At 35.0% G+C, this 21650-nt stretch overlaps 1 protein-coding gene across 6 annotated transcripts in view; it reads left to right on the forward strand.

The window, feature by feature from the left end:
• LOC121319655 (ankyrin repeat and sterile alpha motif domain-containing protein 1B-like) overlaps window positions 1–19581 on the forward strand; it is a 220645-nt gene extending 201064 nt beyond the window's left edge. For 2 of the 6 annotated variants that reach the window (XM_041257296.1, XM_041257297.1), the window contains 9 exons: window positions 5588–5695; window positions 9142–9330; window positions 9744–9869; window positions 11823–11894; window positions 12710–12796; window positions 13339–13476; window positions 13876–14046; window positions 16963–17073; window positions 17851–19579. In XM_041257296.1, coding sequence (XP_041113230.1) covers window positions 5588–5695; window positions 9142–9330; window positions 9744–9869; window positions 11823–11894; window positions 12710–12796; window positions 13339–13476; window positions 13876–14046; window positions 16963–17073; window positions 17851–17967 — 1119 coding nt within the window. In that variant the 3' untranslated portion in view covers window positions 17968–19579. Of the gene's footprint in view, window positions 1–5587; window positions 5696–9141; window positions 9331–9743; window positions 9870–11822; window positions 11895–12709; window positions 12797–13338; window positions 13477–13875; window positions 14047–16962; window positions 17074–17850 lie in introns of all 6 variants that reach the window. The other 4 variants (XM_041257294.1, XM_041257292.1, XM_041257293.1 and 1 more) reach the window with 4 other exon arrangements.
• Window positions 19582–21650: the final 2069 nt, after the last annotated feature.

Genomic DNA, 21650 nt, shown 5'->3' on the forward strand with positions numbered 1-21650 from the left:
TAAACAGCCTCTCTAATTTGAAGCTCTTCTTACTGTACTTACAAAGTTGCTATTCCATGTCCAAGATAACGCAAAGCCCATTAGCAGCCAACTATGGTATAAAAATCACAACTCAGAAGATGTGCCATTGTTAAACCTTAACCAGGTATTGGGTTCTTGTAAATCCAGCAACCCTGGAATAAGGTTTGTTGCTTTCCATTTTCAAATGAATTTGTTCAAAGGAAAGGGTAGTGTAATGCAGAGGGAATAAAGAGAATATAGAGAAAAAGAAAGAAAGATAAAAACACTATAATATGGGTCAGTTTTGATATCCAGTCATTGGCTGTGTCCATGCTGAGTACGGCTATTGCTCAAAGGACATGAGCTACGTTTACCAAGCTGTTTGTTTATTACTCATGTCCACAGAGCAAAACAAATAACGACTTGAAACTGGGAACATGAATGTCTACTACCTGGGCTATAGAGCAGCCAGCAGATCTCTCTGTTTGTGGCTTAGTCTGAGCACTTCCATGCTATACATGTTTTTTCTATTTAGTATGGCAAATATAACAATATGTATAAGCATTTGAGGGTTCCATGTGGGCGTGCATGCACTGTTACAAATACCGTATTATACCTTAATATTGATTTTTTTTTTTTTTTTAAAGAGTTAATGCAAGAGTTTAATATTAGTGTAAAATGCTTTTAATAGTTTATAAGACAGAAATATACACTATAATTAATTAAATTAAGTCAATATTAATACAAAATTAACCGTAAAAAATATATATATTTTTTTTTTTACAGTGTGTGTTAACTGAAACAATGTTTCAATTTGTGGAAGTGACTTTGATCAGTTTACAGTTATGCTAGATCCTTGTTGAAAAAAAACTAATTTTGCCATGTTAATCCAGGTACAGTGATGGTCACAATAGCTTTAAAGACTAGATACTTTTTTTTTATAATAACTGTGATATTGTAGATCCTCAGGGAAAGTAAATTGGAACTGAATTGATGTCTGTGCTGGTACTTGCCAGTGCCAGAGACAAGTCAGCAGAAATGTTTTGTAGATGACTTTGAAGGGGCTCTTTTAGAAGTGTTGCAGCCAGTGAATTCTGGGGATAGATCTAGTGGGCATTGATGCTATTTCAAAACAGTGTAATGTTGAGCTTTTCCTTTGGATGAGGACACTTGGGAAAAGAAGGTTTGAACATCCCATATTGTAGATAGCAAGAGTGTTACATAACATGCCTTGTTGGATGGTAAGGATAATTTTTAAGAGAGCAGATTTATTCATCATACATTTGTGCTGTTCCAGTTTCTAACATTTATCTCCTTTTACATTTTAGAGATCTGAATTTAAATCTAAACAATCCTACCCTTAGGCTATCTCCGCCCTGGCATTTATTGTTTTCTTTCTCCACTGAATATAAACATGAAATTGCTTTTTTTTTTTTTTTTTAAAGAAATAACATTTGCATCTTATTAATATCCCTTGTGGAGTATATTCCTTTGTCAAATATTAAAAACATAATCTGTAATTCACAACAAGTGTAAACAATGTCAGTACAGTACCAATTATTCAGCCTTTTACATCTTTTATTAAAAGAAGATGTTAAGAATGCCATTAAAATCTCTTTCATTTTACCCCCAGCACTCTTAGCAGGAGACCAACTGGTAACAATCTGCTACATCCAAAGAATAATAGTGGTACATTTCATCCTGTAAATGGTGCCTAAATTAATACTTTATACTCTCTGAATTTGCTTAATATTGACCTTCTTGTGTGTTTATTATCCTGTAATATATGTGGTCTTAATCATCATGTAATACAGTTTCAGTACTCATGGATATTTGACATGTTTAACAAAGTATCTACCAGACTTTGTGGGATTGTCTGGGCAAACCTGAGCAGAGATTGTTTCTGTAGTAGTCAGCAAAAAACTACACATACTTACATATATATACATATATATATATATATATATATATATATATATATATATATATATATATATATATATATATATAATATATAATATAATTCTTCTCGTCGTGTGACAGAAGAGCAGCACACATTTAGTTGTATGTGTGATTTAGGTTAAATTACAAGGACCCTCACTGCAAGACTGGATTGATGTTATGTTTATGAAAAGGTCAATACCTTATAGTGAAGTATTTTTAATAGACCCATCATAACATATCTATCTCCAATGTGCAGCAAAAGAAACCAGGCAAGTATTTATTTTTATTCTACATCAGTAGTAACTTGCAAGGTTTTCCTAAGAAGAATGCAAATCATCAGTATGATACAAAACACTACTGATATTTTAAAGACTTCTAATTAACATTGCTTCTAATTAACATGTTGCCATTTGGTGCTGAATGTGGTGCAGCAGTACTGTCTGGCAAGAGTCTGCTATGCAACGAGTTGTGCAGTACAGTGAACTCCCAGGCAAGAGGCTGCTGCATCTTGCTCTACTGTAACCTTGTCAATCTGAATGAGCTTGAGGGATTCCAGGAGGCTTGGGCTGAATTAGAAATCTCGTATTTTAACATTTTACTCAGTTTCTGCAGTTTCTTAAAGATTGTTGGTGGTGTATTTCAGTGATAAAGGTGACAGTTTGTCTCGAGGAGGATACAGAACGTAAGGATCTATCACATGTTGCATACATTGTGCAAGATATGACTGGGAACGAAAGAGAGTAAAGACAAAACAAAACTGTACAATATGGAGAAGGGAACTGTGAAAATGTAATACGAGTTTTACGTGAATAATGAATTTAATCGGAGTGTATTTCATGCGGCTGTGAGTGCAGAAAAGCTGTAATTCATCTTTAGATCTTTATTGTAGATGGATGTTTTTTTTTTTCTTCTCTTCCCTTTTGAATAGCCAGTTCCAGTCATGTTAACTGATAAAGGCACGTACATCGGTCTATTTCATATGAGCAGTGCTGAAGGAAAAAACATTTTCTATCACAATGAGCTATTCTGACAAGACTGATGACAAGCCAGTTAATAAAAGAGCCTGTTGGAATTAAGCATTTGGAACCTTCATATTACAATTTTATATTGGGAACAAACAGAAACATACAATGTAATACAGTGTTGTCAAGACTTTTTCAATGAAGTAAAGTTTCATGTTATTTTCGGTTCTTTGTTGATTCTTGTCTTTGCAACCCCAAGCCACGCTCACCCCTGGATACTGAGATTCTGAATGTGGTTCTAGAGCTAGTGTTAAATAAAGCCAGACACTACTGACATTTTAAAAATAACTTCTCTGAGACAGTCTGGCCACCTGTCCAAAGTTTGTAATGAAGCTGACTTGCTGGCTATGGGTACTCACTAGTTAGCTGCCATGGGCACTCACTAGTTGGCAGCACCCTTTCTTTCCTCCTGTTGGAAAGAAGGGGTGCTGCCAGCAGAACCAGTCTACTGAGAGTGCGCATGTGCAGGGGTGCAGATGCCGCATTTCTGCCAAGTGCTATGGGGCTAGACAGACAGAATGAGGACTAATCGTTTTTTTCACACAACAGCCAATTATGAGCGTATTCATTACAGCACACAAAGTGCTTGGGTCCCAAGGACAGCTTTGTAATGATGGTAAAGTAATTATATTTTAGTTAGTCATCTAAGATTCTCATTATTTTTGTGCTGGTGGAGTGAAGGGAAAAAGGGATTGAAAGGTAAGCATAAAAAATGCATTTCACAGACATCGCTAAACTCAAATCTAGTCAAGATTATCGAGACGGCTGTAATTCCTTTAAACATCTTAATTAAAAACTACCACTGAACTGACTATTCAAGATGCAGATATTATTATGTTGCATATCAATGAAATAACTACTGTTTTAAGTAATTTTAATTGTATAGAAAATTATCTTTTCATTATATTTTTACAGCTGAGATGTGGGAATATTTGCCAGCAATGGTGGCCTCACATTAAATTAAATGTGACATTCCATGTCCAAAATTAAAATTCAAGTTAAAGTTCAAATTCAAGTTTTTACAGTAAGTAAAACAAAAGTGAGTAGTCTGACCCTTGATGCACCTCCCTTATGTGCTTGTGTTTTGAATCTGTATCAAGGACATTCAAGATAGGTTTTTATAGTTATGTGAACTTGGTGGGAGAAAATCACAATTTGTCCATATAGACTGCATGCCAAAAACAAAACTCAGTGGGCATACTCAGCAGATTCATATCAACGCTGTTCCTTCTGATTGGCACACATGTGTCTTGAAGTTCTGTTTGTATTTTCAGTCATTAAAATATAATATACTTTATACGCAGTAGTAGTTTTTCATTGTTGCTCTCAATAAAAGTGTAATACTGTATGGCTAAAATTGCATTGATACGGGCTGTGGAAATATGTTTGACAGTTTATCATAACCAAGTGCCTGCTACTAGTTAAGTTTGTTAACTGTTAATTAATTAATCAACTTCATAAAATCAAGATAGTGAAACTGCCACATGCGTTGCAAAGCCAGCTGCTTATTGTCCTGTGAGTTGAATAATGGGCTGTGACAGAGCAGTTTCTAGTGGTGGTGTTCTACCTGTACCAGCTAATCAGCCAGTCAGCATGTGCAGGGATACATTGATCTACAGAAACAGGTCATTTTCGATTTCTTGTCTCAGGTGATTAAAAAAATGTATCTATAGCTACATAACTACAGATACATACAGTATATTAATAGTAATCTATATTATCGCAGATAATGTCTGTTATAATGCACATACATATACTGTAGGAGTCCTAGAGTTGGGAAAACTGCAGTATGAGTAATCTAGTTGTTTCCATTACTGTAGGTCTATGTCAAGTTTGAAAAATGTTACATATTTGAACAGTAATAATTAAAATAAATAAATACGTACATACTGTTCACTTTGTTTCACCCAATAGTCCTGCAAGCCTCGTAATAAAATTCGCTGCTTAAGTCTGCAGAGAGGTAAAAAAAACTAACTTAACCAAAGTGTCTCAAATGTGATCAAGCAGAGAATAGTCTGACATGTAAAAGTAGTGTATTGTCATTGAAATTAGAGCTCATTAAATCCTAGGTTAAATCAGTCTCCAGGTTCTTTTGATGTTCTTTGGATCCTACTTGAATGTGAATCTCATCAAATCTTGCAGCAAAAACAAACCGTGCCTAGCAATTATGTAATGTGTTAATCTCTGTCAACTGCATCAACATGACACAAGATAACTCCAATGTGCAGAGGGCTCAGCATTGCAGGGTGGCTTGATGTTGGTATAAAAGCATGCTTAGCCGCATACCACTGGGAAAAAAAGAAACTGGGAGCTTTGAATCAGCTGTCAGAGCGGCTGATATTTCATACTAATGCTAGACCACCTGCTTTAGTTTGGGATTTACTTGTAGTGCTGAAATGCAGTGAGAAACCACTTGGAAGGTTGGTTGTTTTATGTCGCATCAACCTTTTTTCTATACATAGCTACAGGCTGTAAAGTATGTGCATGGGTTAAGTGTCATAGCAATGTAATTAATAATAGGAGCTGGGCATGCCACCCTAGTGGTTGTTTTTAGACTTAAGTGAACTGTGTTTAGTTGTGTATGGCAGTGTGTGTAAATTGCTTTTTTTTCAAATTTTCAGGTGCTGAAGATAAGCCTCCTGGGACACAGAAAGCGAGTTTTGGCATCTCTCGGAGATAGGCTGCACGACGAGCCACCTCAGAAACCACCGAGATCTATTACCTTGAGGGTAAGTTATCCCTAAAGAGAGCATCAGTCTTAATTAAAAAAAAAAAAAAGCTTCTAAAGAAAGAAAAGGAAAAAATGCTTTCAAAGACAGAATGTGTGTCGAATTTAAAGCCTGTAAGAGACTGAATGTCCATGGAGGTTACCTAGCTCAACTGTTCTCATTAATATTAAAAATGTGTTTCTTAAATTTATAATGATACCCAGGCTAAGGTATACATTATATGTAGGGCTTGAATTTTTCGGGTTATATTTTTTGTTCAGTTCGATCAATCATCAATGTTCAGTTTCTATAATACGTTGAACGTATTATAGAAACTGAACATGAAGTGAGGATGTCCACATTACGATTCCAGCAGTATAGAACTCTGGATGAAGTGACACATTTCAATTGTACGCCCATTACTGCCCGCGTAGCTATCACATTAAAGACACAGTTCATGTTTTGTTTTTTTTTTTTGGGGGGAGGGGGGGTTCTGCCCACCTCATCGTATGACTAGCGGTCTGTAGTAATTAATCTCAGCGTACAAGAAGTTATTACATTTTTCCTTTATCATGGTACTCTGATTTAAGGTATGATATTTATGTAGCTATAATAATAATGTTAATCCATAATAGTAATAATAATAATTAGGCAGCCGTTGTAGAGAAGAAAAATGTTTATATGTGTTAGCAGAAGCATAACTGTACAACAGTTTTATATTTACAATAATATTTTTGGTTCATCACTGAATAAAACCGTAACACCAAAAAACTAACTGGTGACACCATGTTGCTGGTTTGCGTGGGTTTGTGGTCACTAAGCCTGTTGCTAAAAAAATGACACATTGATGCCAATTACACATATTATGTAGTGTACAAAATTGATGATTGGTCAGTTTCAGTGTCTTTGCACACTGCCTGCCTTCTAAAATCCGGTTTCTTTATGAAGAAAGACAGTAGTGCACGATTGACATTATTTAAAATATGTTGCCAAACCCACATTTTTCGTTAAAATAAATAGGTCTTCGTGGGTGTTTTTTCGGTCATCGGTTCAAACCCTAGTTGTATGTAACTGTCTTCTTTGTATATCTATGATGACATTGTTACAGAACAATTCATTCACTGCACTGAATGTTCAGTAAGAAAATGTAAAAATATTTATTTATTTATTTACTGGTATTTTAAAAGCTGCAGCAGCCCCAATATAGATAGAGTTCACAAGAATATAAGGCGTATAAAATATATAAAACAAAGAATATAAAGGGCTATTTTGCAAGCAGCATAGATATGAATGATTTTAACGATTTGTTGATAGTACAGTGTGCATTACAGTACATTCTAGTATACTGCCAGCAAAGATGAGTGACCCAGCAGATATGCCTGCTCACATACCTGTTCTTTGGTCATCAGGCTCAGTAAAGGTCTGCTAAACTAGCAGAATTCACAGAGGAGATTGGTAAATCCCCAAATCTGGAGCACTTTTGTGAGGATCATTGTTTCTACAATTTCCTTCCATTCCTGTCTTGGCATTAGCTTAAAACTGCTGTTGCTAAAGCTTGTTCTAAGTGAATGTATATGTGGGTCATTTCTTCGATTTAGTCTTCATATCTACAACTAGGTGCATTTAAAAGATGCTGTCAAATAACAGTATCACAGCTACACCCTGTTAACCAACTTTTTTTTTTTTTTTTTTATAAATATTAAATCGAGGTTTCAGCTTTTTGAAAAAACAACATTTTTATAAGGAATGAAGAAATACAGTCTAGTTATTCTAGTGTCCTGTTTTTGTAACCATTGAAGCAGTGACCTACCCCCAAGTAAGATATTCTAATATTATATTATATTAATTTTATGCTAGGAAATACTGCCTGTAAAGTTCAGTTTTTTCAGTTTGAGTAAAATGTTGTGGCTAAAATTGCTTTCCCTTTAAGGTGCTATTGGTTGTATTTGATGATAATGTATGATTTACGTATTGTATTACAAGTATCAGTATATAATGTAATTTTGCTATTATTTTTAAGATTAGCACTTAAAGGCAAACTCAGTAATGCTCTGTAAATCTCTATTGTGCTTGAAATGATGTCCCTGAAAAAATAAGTGATTTGTATAATTTAATAAAAAATTATATTTTAAAATGGTTTAATCCTACAGTCAGCCCCAACAGCTGATCTTGAGGAGTAATGGAAACTGGAATAGGCAATGTACTGTATGACATTCTGTAGACACAGGGGCAGTGTTGGCAGCGCTCTTCTTCATGCAGTGGTAATTGTGTTCTAGGGAGGGGGTTTCAGCATGCAGGGGGTGGATTTACTGCTTGGCTTAGGGGAGGGACTGTAGCAAATGCATGATGAACATAGTTCCACTTGAAAAGAAAAAACATCACCCCTTTCGTACGCTTACGTGATTGATCTGTATAATGCACTAGACACATCAGCTTGATGGGTTTATTAAAGAGAACATTATTTCATCATTTACAGAATAATTTACATTCATGAGCTGTAGCTGTTCAGTGGTACAGAAGCTACATTCTATTTCATTATGGATGGGTTGTGAATGCTCCCAGTCTTGCAGGGCTGAGCAAAGGTCCTCAATCCATAGAGATTTTCTGTCTTGTTTTGTTGTAACACAAGGGCCTATGGAATGTATTTATGATTCAGAGAAACCCTTGACTCACGAGGGAGCAATGAACTGCTTTGTATTCAGTAGTAGCAGTACAGAGGCGCTCTGCTTGCTCCACATACCTTTACTGAATTCATTGGCACTCTTCTTGCTGTCAGCCTGGTAAAAGGTTGACATTTGTTAGCTTTCTTTAAGCACTTTAATTCAGTGTCCTGCTAGTACCATTCCAAGCTGCAAATATTGATCTGTAGCCTAGGCGAAACTGTCCTGTGGGCCAACTTAACATCACAACAAGCCTTCTATTGGTCATGTTATGAATATGGATTTGGTCTTTTGCTGTAATAGGCATCAATATTTGTCCGATTTCCATTTTGCAAATGAGTATAATGTGATAGAGTATCACTTTTCCAATGCTGAAGTTGATTGATTTTTAAATAAAGTACCAAGAAAGCAGTTCAGATGGTGATTTGTGTCTTGAGGATGCAAAAGGAAATGTGATATTTCAATTCAGTGAATGATGAACAGAATAAATGTAGCTTGCTGTATATGTATGTTTTCTCAGAAAAACAAAATTATAGTAAACGTATGTGTTCTTTACAGAGAACATACTCTGTTTATTTACTTTCTTCCCCCTAAGCCTTGGATACAACTAAATATTAATTGTTGCCAAGATATTATTATGTATATCTCACACAGTCCATTTCTGTATTTCCATTCAGCTAAATTATACACCTCTGCTTTTTATTCAGAATGTATTACCTTTAGTAATCAGTCAGATTCTAAAGAGTGCAATACCATTTGGTTCTGTGGGTGACATTGAGATGATTCTTCATTTCTTTCACTCCATAGGAACCAAGTGGAAACCACACACCTCCCCAGCTCTCCCCATCCCTTAGCCAAAGCACGTACACTACCGGTGGCTCACTGGACATCCCTCAAATTATCATGCAGGCGGATGCAAGGAGAAGACGAAATGAAAACTACTTTGAAGATGTTCCAAGGTCAAAGCTGGAGAGACAGATGGCACAAGTCAGTATGGTCAGTATCGCTCATTTTCTTCATCCTGGATTAGCATTTGTTATAAGATTGAACGGCAAAGAGTAATGTTGCTTAATATGGATTACATGTTTGTTTGTTTTTTTTAAATCTCCTGTCATATATTCCATTCCACTCTAGTAGTCATAAAAACAAGCAGTACTAAAACATTATAAGCATACAGAGTTCTACCTTGCCTTGATGGGATGCTTTTAAAAAACAAAAACTCTTTGGCCTGTGTGAGGAGAAAATGTCTACGTATTGTTCTGATCAGCATTTACGTTTTACACTGCTACTGAAGAAATAACATGATTGGATGCTGATATTTGTATGTATGTATGTATGTATGTATGTATGTATGTATGTATGTATGTATGTATGTATGTGTTTACGGTATGTGGTGTCTCAAATTTCAGGCAGGAGAGTGGTGTGAGCCAATTACGCTGCGACCACCCAATGAAGCCACTTCATCTACCCCTGTTCAGTACTGGCAGCATCACCCAGAAAAACTCATTTTTCAGTCATGTGATTATGAAGCATATGTAAGTATCATATGTAACATAACTAATCTTGTTTATAAATCTCTAATTCAATGGCACACAACATGGAACAGCGGACATACACTGTAGAATGGTTATTCAGATTCCAATTCACCTGGACAAACTGCCCCACTTTGGTTTGGAAATCAGTCTTCAAGTTCAGACACAAACAATGCAAATCCCCTGATGTGAAGAAGGATAATCTTAATAGAATGTCAAGTACTAAACATAGTAGCTATTATTTTTATAATTGCCTGGGTTCTCTGTTTAGATTAATAAAATGAATGCTGCTGTTGCTTTATATCAAAATATACTGTATGAATACCGTGCAGTAGCTGTTCTGTGCAAAGTGTAGCCACAGGGGCGCAGAGGCATATGTTATGGCTCTGAGCTACCTGTACAGTGTCCAGAACATAGCTGTCACTCTGCTGAAGAATCGGGAGTAAAAAACATTTTGAATATTGTATGTGAATACCTAACAGTATTGTTCAAATGCTAAGATGCCTGAACAGGTTTACAAAATATTCACAATCACACATGCAGTATGTAGAACATATTTTGTAAACTTTTTGTTAGATTTAAACAAGTACTGTTATTACAATTTACCAATAATCTACAAAAGTTTTATAGTAATTGGATAGAAAAGGCTTTATCTCAAACTTCAATAAAACTGCCAAGTGAAACAGAAGGAATTCAGATAAAGAAATTACTTCTTATAACAGCTTAAGTAATTTAAATAAACAGCTGCTGAGCAGATAAGGTATACTGTCACACAGTTAAGAAATGTAATCAAGAAGCAACCGTATGCATTTAATTCAGCAGAATTAGGATTTTATTTAGGTGAGGGTCACAGTAGAAACAGCCCGTCCAATATCTTGCAACGATGTTTTGACATTTTGTCAAGTTTTCAGCTGGATGTCTTGGAAAGTACATCCACCATGGAGAGAGATTGGCATCTTCTTCCGCCATGGAGGAAGATTGGCATCTTCTTCCACTGTAGCGGGAGATTGGCATCTTCTTGCACTGTAGCGGGAGATTGGCATCTGCTGATTCTAGATCACAGTTGGTCCTGCTACTGAGTACAGTCAGTTTGGCAAGAAGAGTAGCATATGACATTCTTAATGAACATACAGAGACAGGTGCAGAGCTAAAGAACACTTTTGTACTGTGCAATTTACAGTAAAGATATTCCTAATTTAGAAATGTGTTCCCTTTTCAGACAAACAAATAAATAAAACACAAAAGTTTGCATTTGACCTGTGTGTTAAAAAAAAAGTAGCAATCTCTTCTTTTTTTGGACTAGTAGATGATGGCTACCACAGGGTATGTATGGTCTTCAATTGCACATACTGTAATCTTGCTTAATTCATTTAATGGATTCATTAAAAAAGGAATCATTAACATATATTAAAATTGTAGCACAGTATGAATACACTAGTTAATGGCAGACTTGTTTGTACATTTGGAAGACAGATGGGTGCTTGCTGCCTAAGTGTATTAAGCTATATAAAACTGGATGGTAACAAGAAAGATTTGAAACTAGAACATGCCAGGCCTAAGGGACATGCGCTTACTTTGAAAACAGATCAAGACATCAGCATTTGTAAATGCTGTTAATTTTTATGACTTGATGCACTTTTCCCAGGAGGACAGTCAGACTGGTCTGTCTGTTGGAGATTGTCATAATTAACCCATAATGGTATAAATGTATTACTAGTAAATGAGGCTACTATTTTAGTGTGCTTGGCTATAGAGCTTTAATTATCTGCTGTTGGTGACTGACAAAAAGCTAATCTTTTTTGTTGAGCTGTTAGCTGAATGCCTGCAAAAAAAATACACCCATGTTTGAGTAGTAAATAAACGTATCATTAAACTTTTATCTCTGCATCATTGCTGAACCCATTATAAGAGAATGGTTTCATCATCTAATAAACATTCTTTCTCTTTTATTTTTAGTACTTGGGCTCAATGTTGATAAAAGAGCTGCGAGGAACAGAATCAACCCAGGATGCCTGTGCAAAAATGAGAGTGAGTGTCAGATTCAATATCAGGTTGTTGTTTTGAAATGTCTGGATACAAGTTCAGTCTTTTCTTTTCTGACCCTTTGGTACTACCATTTCAGTTTAAACTAAAAAGGAGAGAGTTTGTAATGGAAAAAAAAAACTCACAGGTACATGAGGGCAACAATAAAGCAGAAGTTGAGGCATCTATAATGGAAATTAAGTAACTCAAATAACTTACAATCTGAATGTCATCATCTGAACAGTGCTGTCAAAGCCTCCCACACACCTTCCTGACAGTGTGCAGTGCTGTGCATCTACTTGACTGGATTGAAAAGGGATGTATATTAAGTTCATTTTTCCAATGCTGATACTGTTACTCTGCTCAGGTTCTCCTTTTTACAAGCTTCTTGCAATAAGAGTTAAAAACTGTTTGCATTCGGTATGGGATTTTGGTCATGTCATTTGTACGGCAGCAGTGTATTGCCATTTAGAAAACATTACTGACATGACTTTAAGGACTACCTTTTAGTCCTAAACCTTTACAAAAAAAATAAACAAAAAAAACAGCCCTTTTGGAAATGTAAACGAATGGCTTATTGTGTATGTGTGTGTGGCAGGTGGCATGATTATTAGTTGGTGTTGTGCTGTGTGGAGTGATAGACATATAATATAAATATTATATTCAAAGTTTATGTTGCCTTTTTGTGGCCATTTTTGGGCCTGTCTAAAGCCATACAACTAAAATTATACATTCTGAACTATTGTATCATCTGCTGCTTTACATTATTTTTTGTATTTGCTGTATTGTGATTGTATTTTCTTTATCTCTGCGTTTCCTAGAAGTCGACAGAACTGCTGAAGAAAATTCCAACAATTGTTCTTTCTGTTTCGTACAAAGGAGTCAAGTTCATTGATGCTTCGAATAAGGCAAGTCAGTCCAATTGTTAAGGTGTCAAATAAAAATTGCATCTCAGTTTGAAAACTCAGGGGTAGACCACTACAACAATGGCACAACTTTAACAACAAGATGGATTTTGTGCACCATAGTAAAATACCATTATTGTGTGATAATATTAGATTTAAGGAGGGTTGAAATTAATGATATACTGCCTAATGTTTTTTTTTGTATTGCCTTTCTTATTTTATTCCAATTATCTGATAACTTTAATGACAGGCTTGTGAAATTGAGTAACTAAATATATCCTTTTGGGGGCTATAACACCGTGATTAATTTTCATGCTTATGATACAAGATTTTAAACTTGTAAATAGGAACAAGCTTTATAGAATACTGTATACAGGTCTTTTTTCCCCCAAGGTGACAATTTTGAATAAGCAGTTTCTGCTCGGATTGTGTTATCATTTCAAGGCGCTTAAAATAAAAATAGAATTATTGCTGTGGGAATATTGTACTGGACTAGTCCTTCCAAAGCTTTTTCTTATGGGTCATTTTTCCTGTTTGTTTGACAGAATATAATTGCTGAACATGAAATCCGAAATATTTCCTGTGCTGCCCAGGATCCGGATGATCTCTCTACGTTCGCTTACATCACAAAAGACTTGAAGTCCAGCCACCACTACTGCCACGTTTTCACTGCATTTGATGTGGTGAGTGTCAGTCCTTGGGTCCTATTTTAAGATCAAAAGAGCAGGAGACAGTTTGAATAAAAATATATATATATATATATATATATATTATTCCGGCATTGGCTTTTTAATAAAAATAATTCACTGAACTGTTTTTTTTATTTTTATTTTGTTATCTTATTAATGTTGTGGTTTAAATCCAAACCGTTTGTACTTGTTAAGTTCAATGTTTGTTTATATTCCACGTTTAACAAAAACAGCTTTTAGCATCTGAAACAGGGATATTTCCCTGAGCACATGTTATATGCACGAGAAAACAGCTTTCTATTTATCTTCAGTGTTTTAAATAATACTGGTCCTGTGTGACACTTCAGTTGAGTGGAACTTGAACACCGTCTCTGTTTGGATTTTGTTTTACAGAATTTAGCATATGAAATAATTTTGACGCTAGGGCAGGCTTTTGAGGTGGCTTATCAACTAGCCCTGCAAGCCAGAAAAAGTGGCCATGGTTCATCTACACTGCCAGAGAGTTTTGAGAATAAACCAGCCAAACCCATCCCAAAACCCCGCATTGGCATTCGAAAGTCAGTGGTAAGTATTGAGATATATACATTGATTGTTTATTGAAGTATGTATATTTCGACATGTTCCTGCCTCTTAATAAAATCATAAAAGTCTGTGGTTCTGGATGAGTCCATTAAGAACATGTTTCAGCCAACTTTATCATCAGTTGGAAGAGCTTCTGTTTTGTAAGGATCCACAACAAAGAGGAAAGAATCTGAAATAATAATGGAGGGTGAAATAAATCATAAATGCTATTGTGTTCAAGTGTTTATTTATGAATAGATAGTGAAACTTAAAAAGGTTTGAATGTTTTACAAGATGGTACTCCTGTGTCAGTCATATTACTCGTCCTGCACAGAGCACCTGGTCTCATTGTCATGACTTTATGCATTCTTTCTTTTTTTGTATCTGGACCATCTCTCTGTCGTGTTTGATGTCATATCTTAATCCATTTGTCCAGTCCTACAATCTTCCTTTTTTCCATTCTTTGCTATTGACATTTGGTTATGTGTCTTGGTCAGTTTTTTTCAATTTATTTATTTTTTAATAAAGAGTAGGTTTCCTTTCTTTAAATGGTACACTCAGTCTTCCTGTTCCATCAGTCCCCGAAACAAGGACGATTAATGATGACATTTTTCATCTTTGCTTTTGAAATGAGGGTTTTGGCGTCCTTTATGGCCTTGCTAGCTATTAATAGATTGTGTTTTGCTGCAGGGAAAAAAATGGCTGCTTTTTGCAGGTTTACTGTGTGACAGGTTGGCTATGAGGCAGCATTAGAGTAGGGGCGACAGCTTTTGCAATTTTCCTACAGTTTGTAATAAGAAGAATCCTCATTGAACCTATTTGAATGACAATCAGTCATTTATATAAAAAAAAAAAAATACTAGCACGAAAAAAGCCTCCAAAAGACAAGGAATCTTTTATATATATATATATATATATATATATATATATATATATATATATATATATATATATATATATATATATATATATATATATATTACACACACACACACACACACATAGTACATTTAAGATATGTTTTTAATTAATTGTATGTCAGTTTTCCCTTGAGGATTCTGAAGCTTGTTAATACTGGTGCTAGAAAACTGCCTCACTGTTTCATTTGAAAAAAAATGTGCATAGTAAAAGTTTAGTTCATGCTTTGCTGTCAAATGAAGCTCACACATAAAAATACAAAATGAGAATATAATTTATTTTTAAGACTGGATATTCAACACTTTCAAGCTGAATCTCATCCCTACAAATACTAATAAAAAATGTACAGTACAACACTTTTCAGTGCATTCAGATTGCTGTAAGTAGTTGATTTCAACAATACCTCTGAATAATGAATTTTAAAGACTCTATGTACAAATCCTAACACACTTACATCCTAAATGAAGACACAGCGTTCATAAATCATAAATACTATTGTGTTCATTTATGAATATATAGTGAAACTCCTATATGTCAGTCTCATGGAGTCATTCATATTACTCCTCTTGCACAGAGCACCCAGTCTCATTGTCTTTCTGGTGACCGGTGTGTCCTAAGTGAAGACACATCGTTCAGTTTTGACGTCATTGCAGTTGTAGTAGGCTTGGTGTTGTAGTAGTTGGCCTGCACAAGGTTTCTTCTGTTTAAATCAGTCAACTGTGTCACTATATGCAGAATAAATTGTTTTGGTGCCAAATTAGATTTCAATTATCTTTAATGCGCAGGTGAGAGTTGGTAATCTAACAAAATGTGATCATGTTTAAAATAATTGAATAAGTTACTTAACCATCTGACCAGGAATAACATTGACAGGCACATATCCAACATCCACTCATCAGTATACAGCAGCTGAAGTTATAAACGTAACATTAGTACCAGGGCTGGACGCCACAAAGACTGAACAGTTTTTAGAAAGAGAGTCATCTAAAATATGTTATGAACAAATGAGGCTGTGATGCCAAATACAGAATGAAATACCAATGTCTAAGGCTGCTTGCATATTCTTCCCTTATACTGTAGACGAAGTTGGTCAGGAATTAGTTTCAGGTTTTCATATATGCTTATATAACTGTTCCACAATCCCAAAACATCCATGCTATGCTTCCCACTTTTTTTTTTTTTTTAGTACAGAGTTTGGGGAAAGCAAGATAGTGAGGATGCTTTCCAGCACAAACAGGATCTATTTAAATCGAAACCTATTAAAGGATGCTCTTGCATACCATGTGGGTTTCTGAAATGCATTCCAAGCAGTCAGAAGAAAACGACCACTTAATATGTCCAGCCTTCCTTAGTGGATTTCTGTGTCCCATCAAATAGGCATTTTGACCCTGGTGGAATAGGAGCTTCATTCAAAAAATGCTTTTAATTAACTGTGGTTAACTGTGGTTAATTAATTAATTAATTAATCTGAGTAATATTAAAACAATTACCTAACAGTAACCTAGGATGCTAGAAAGTACAGGAAGACTTTTACATGTGAAGCTGCTCTTCTGTATCCCTACTGTATCTCTCTGAATTCCTAGCCAGGTACATTTAATATATTTCAAAGGGTCATATATTTAAAGTAAAATTAATTATTTAATTATTCAGCACAATGTCCCTGACCTGTTTTTTTTACATGCATTATTTGATATGTTCCAGTAGCTGGAGAACTATTTTAGTTGTACAGTTTGACAACATTTTCCCAGTTTAACTGTAGTCTGGTAGTTAAATGCATAAAAAGAGAGCTTTCAGCAGGAGAGAATGGGCTATTATTTTACACCAGAAGTGGTACTGCAGTAAACAGAATGAGGGACAAAATTTGATTAGTTTCCATACCATCTTATGTTGATTGCATAGTGTATCCTAAGCCCTTACCAATTATTCATTTTTTACACTTCATATTTTCTTGATTCTTTTTTCTTGATTTTCTGTGATTTTTTGCCCTTGTTCCACTCTTAGGTTATGCCCCAAACTAGCCGCTGGTCCCTGGGTCACATTTACACCCCACACAGACCTCCACACCCTCCTGTTCCTCCTTCACGACTTCATCCTCACAAAGTTCAATTTCAGGTCTTCTTTAATTTCCTTTGTTTCTTTCTTTGTGTTTTTTGTGTTATTAATTTACTCGCTCATTACTTTGTTTCCCTGTCCTGGTTTCCCTCTCTCTTATGTTCATGTTCAAATGAATAGAAATAACTGCCTTATTATCTGTATGATCACTGCTGTGGTCAGGGAGCAAAAACATACTTCATTTGATGATGTCTTTTAATACAGAGATACCTGTCAATTATTAACATTTATATCAACTTTTTAGAAAAACCTAAATCAATTAGAACAATGTTGAATATGTTTCTTCAGAAAATGATTTGGGATTTAGTAACATGTCCTGAGCTATCATGATGAATTAAGTAATCCACTAATCAGTCACTCTGGGCATCTTTATATAATTAGCCACTTCTGACAGACAACAAGGGAAAATTAATCACTCCCATTAATTTTATTTTAATACATTCTATAGCAGAGCACAGACAACAAAGCAACAAGGAAGGTGCAATAAAAACAAAACACATACTCTTTGCACTGCAGTGCAAGAAGGACAACTACTAATAATGTAATGGAATAAGATGAAAAATAGTGATGAATAGTATAACTAAATCTCCAAAGGCTGTCGGTATCTTGGTATTTGGAAGGCATCAGGATTATTTATTTTTAATAAACAAACAAGAATAGTTCCAGGGTAGATCACAATCTTTAATCTTTTACTGCAAACAGTAGGACAATCGACCTATTTTCAGCTTTTACTTTATAACAGAGTTTGATCTATTCATATTGTGTATTGAATTACAGCAGATTGACCCACCATCGATGGAGCAAAAGAGTCACGCTAATGTGCCGTGGATTGTGGAACCTGGGCAAGAACCAAAAAGAGGAATCAACACTAAGTATGAGACCACTATTTTCTAATATAAACCCATGTCCACTTCTCCTCTGTGTGTGTGCCTTTGCACTCTCAGTAGTGACAGCTCAGCGCTTCCCCTGTGGAGACCTTTGACCCAGTTGAAAGGAAGCCTGCACTGTCTTGAGTGACTTCACACCGTTTACTTTCACCACTGCATGAGGCCACTGTCTCTCTCCTTGACATTCCTCCCACAGTGGCACAGCAGTGACACTGACGCATGAGGACTGTCCTGAGACTTGCTGAAAGGCAGTCTGTCAGAGGGCCTAAATCAGTGCAGTTTAGCTCTTCTTTTTCTCCTGTTTTCTTTTTTTCCTCTTCTTTTTTTTTTTCCCTCGAGCCCTTGTGGGATTTCTGAAGCCCTCTCCAACTGCCTGAATGAAAAAAACCTTAATGCTGCTGAGAGCTGATAATACTTTTAAAGTGTTTTTACATTCATCACTAGCAACAAATGTTCTACTTTAGTTTGGTTATCTGTGGTGAGAAATTGAGAAAAATCTGAGGTTTAACCAATTCCTTGTACTGCTCACAATAAAATGAACCTAACTAAACTGGTATAAAGGATTATTTGCTGTAAACTATGTAGCAAATCCAACTTTTTTGACTGAGATAAATGTACAACATGTCTTTCGAAGAGTATTCATTTTAATGTGTCCCTGATTTAAACAGTTTTTGTTGTTATGTGAAGTTTAAGCTAATGTATTCTACCAGCATATTGTTTACTTAATAAAAAAGTTTATTTTCATCTTTCTTATTTAAAAAAATAAAAATAAAAAATAAAAACATAACGTGAATTGTGTCGTTAAAGTTTGAATCGGGGCTAGTATACTATTCTATAAAAATGACTTTTCAGAACAACACTGTGTATACAAGTATAAGAACAAAAACTAAAAAAAAAAAAGGTTCTTTTACTATGAAAAGTTTTTTTGAAAAAAACTTTTTGTTTTCATTTTGAAACTCTGTAGCTTAAAATATCCACTGTAGCTTGCCAGAAGCTTGAAGTCCATGCTAGATTGATGAAGATGGCAGTCTTCAAAGCAGCAAGTGTGCAGCCCCTCCAGCTATGGCAGTGAATTTTCTGGAATACACTGGATAAGTTGTTACAGTTGTATATACAATACAGTGCCCGGCGATCAGCTCTTTAATTGGTGGATGCAGAGCATGACGCCATTAATAACTTAATGTGTTGCACAAAGTATTTCAAAACGGTACTCACAGTGACTGCAGAAAAAGTTATTTTTCATTAAAAAAAAAAAAAAAATTGATTGAAAACAAACAGTGGACTCTTCATGATATATTGTTGGTGTCGTGGATTAATGAGCCTAGTGTTTACACAATCTGTGTTTATGAATCTGCTTATATAGCAGTAAGCTTGTGACAAATTTAGAGCTGTTTTTTTTTTTCGTTCTTCTGAAAGAGAACATTTTAGTCTGCTCATTTAACCACTTTTGTCCAACCTACAGTATCAATACGCTTTAATGTGGATTGAAACATTGTAAATTGTATTAAGACAGAATTTAACTGCAGTGTGCACGATGAAGCCTTATGGGAGATGGTTAACCATTTAAAAAAGATTGCCATCCATTTTAATATTCATCTTGTGAAACATTCTAATGTTTAATATATTATTATTATTATTATTATTATTATTATTATTATTATTATTATTATTATTATTATTATTATTATTATTATCATTATTGTGTAATTATGGTCTAACATTGTCTTAATGTTACATTATTTTTATATGATATGTTGAAATCTAAGCTGGGCTTAACAATAACATTGTCATCCAAAAAAAATAAATAAATAATGAATGTGCGGATGGCTTAGTTAGCTTGGTTTATAACTGAGAATCAAATGTATAATGTATGGTTGGGCTGAACTGTACTTCAAGTCAGTTGTAATCTTAAAAAAAAAAAATTCCATTTCAACACCCCCCATTCCCCTCATTTTTCCATCTTTTTTGTTACCCCCATTTTTGCATCCACCATTTTTTTTTCCATGCTCACCTCCCCATCCCAATCATTTTTCCATTTTTTTTTGTTTGTTTCCACACCATATTCCAAGCCCCCCCCCCGCAGCGCCATATTAACCACCCCCCCAATTTACCACCCATTCATTTTTGTGATGTATTGTTTTAGTTTTTTTTTAAATTTTATTTTCCCATTCTTCCTTCCATACCATTCACGCCACACCCCATTAGAAAATTAATACAGTATTACATTACTTGAACAATACCGGTTCTCTTGTATATATTTTGCCTTTTCATTGTTCATACATGTACGTAGTAAATATTGAAGTAAATAGCTCTGAAAACATGGTACCAAAATTTTAAAAAATGAAGGAAAGTAAATAGTGGCCTCACTGCAACTAATAAATGTATATATGCTTGGGCTTCCAGTTAAAAGATTTTGTAATTTTGGTCATTATTTATATCACTGTAAAAGCACATGGAATAAACCAAACTTGTACAACCATTACCACCCGGGTATGCTTTGGTCTTATATTTGGGTTGGATTTATATGAATTTAACCAAAAGGGAGAATGTAAAAACAGACTTGCATAATGAAATAGTAGGTAACACAACACACAAACACACAAATGGTGTCTTAAGCAGATACAAAAAAAAAAAATGTAATAACAATCACAGTTAAACATGTTCCATTCTATTGTGCTTCCTGTAGCATGCTGTACAAAGCAGTCTTCATCGTTATACATGTGTGTCCGCCAGCTTCTGAAGGTCAAGGCTAGCTGTGCCCGGAGGGGGAGGGCTGCAACCTCTGCCTCAGTGTTTCATGGTTTAATCACACAAACAGTAGCTTGGCCAGTCGATAGTCAGCTATACATTCAAAGGATAGATGGGGAGGTGACACTTTCGTAGACATTACTCTTGTTGGGAATTTTTACAGCATGAGTTGCTTAGGATTTTTTAATTGAATATTCAGGGAAATTAATTGAGGGGAAAAGAGATTTAAAAATGCTGTTTGTTTATTAATAATGTATAAACAAGTTGTGTACAAGACACTATGTACTGTCAATAAAAGCATTTACCTGGCTGTAGAATTACTTCCGTAGCTGTACTTTAGAAGCTCCTTCCCTAAACTTTACATAGCTTTAGATTCAGCAGATATTTTCATACTTCTATAGCCAACTACTACACTTCTGCTTTTTAATTAAATTGGTTGTGTTTGCTTACTGTACAAATATTCCTAAAGTATTAGCATACTGGAAATTGCATTACACAATTGTTCGAGTTGGCAGTTAAACCTGCATTGAATAAATAAAACAAATCAGAAATGTTGCTACCATTCAGAGTTTCATAACCTGTTCTCAATTTTACACAAAATAAAGATTATTAGCAAATGAAAAATAACAATGAAAACCAAACGTCGCTCAAACACAACTGCATTACCTGTTGCTATGAACCCAAAGCATTGTCTGCTCCACTATACTTAACACAGCATCTCAGTAAACAAGCTATAGTTTGTGCCACCTCCTGACACTGGAAAACGTGTGAATCATTGCTTTGAACCACCTCCTGCAAATAAAGACGTCTCCTTTTTATCTACATGAATGCTAAAGCTGGAGTGAAGATAATAGATTTACCCATATCGTCAAACATAAACTCCTGAGGTAAATTAAAAGTTTCAATGAATGTATTTTAAGGTTAACAGAAAATGTCTAAATG

Source organism: Polyodon spathula, chromosome 8, assembly GCF_017654505.1.
Source record: "Polyodon spathula isolate WHYD16114869_AA chromosome 8, ASM1765450v1, whole genome shotgun sequence".
NCBI classification, from domain to species: domain Eukaryota; kingdom Metazoa; phylum Chordata; class Actinopteri; order Acipenseriformes; family Polyodontidae; genus Polyodon; species Polyodon spathula.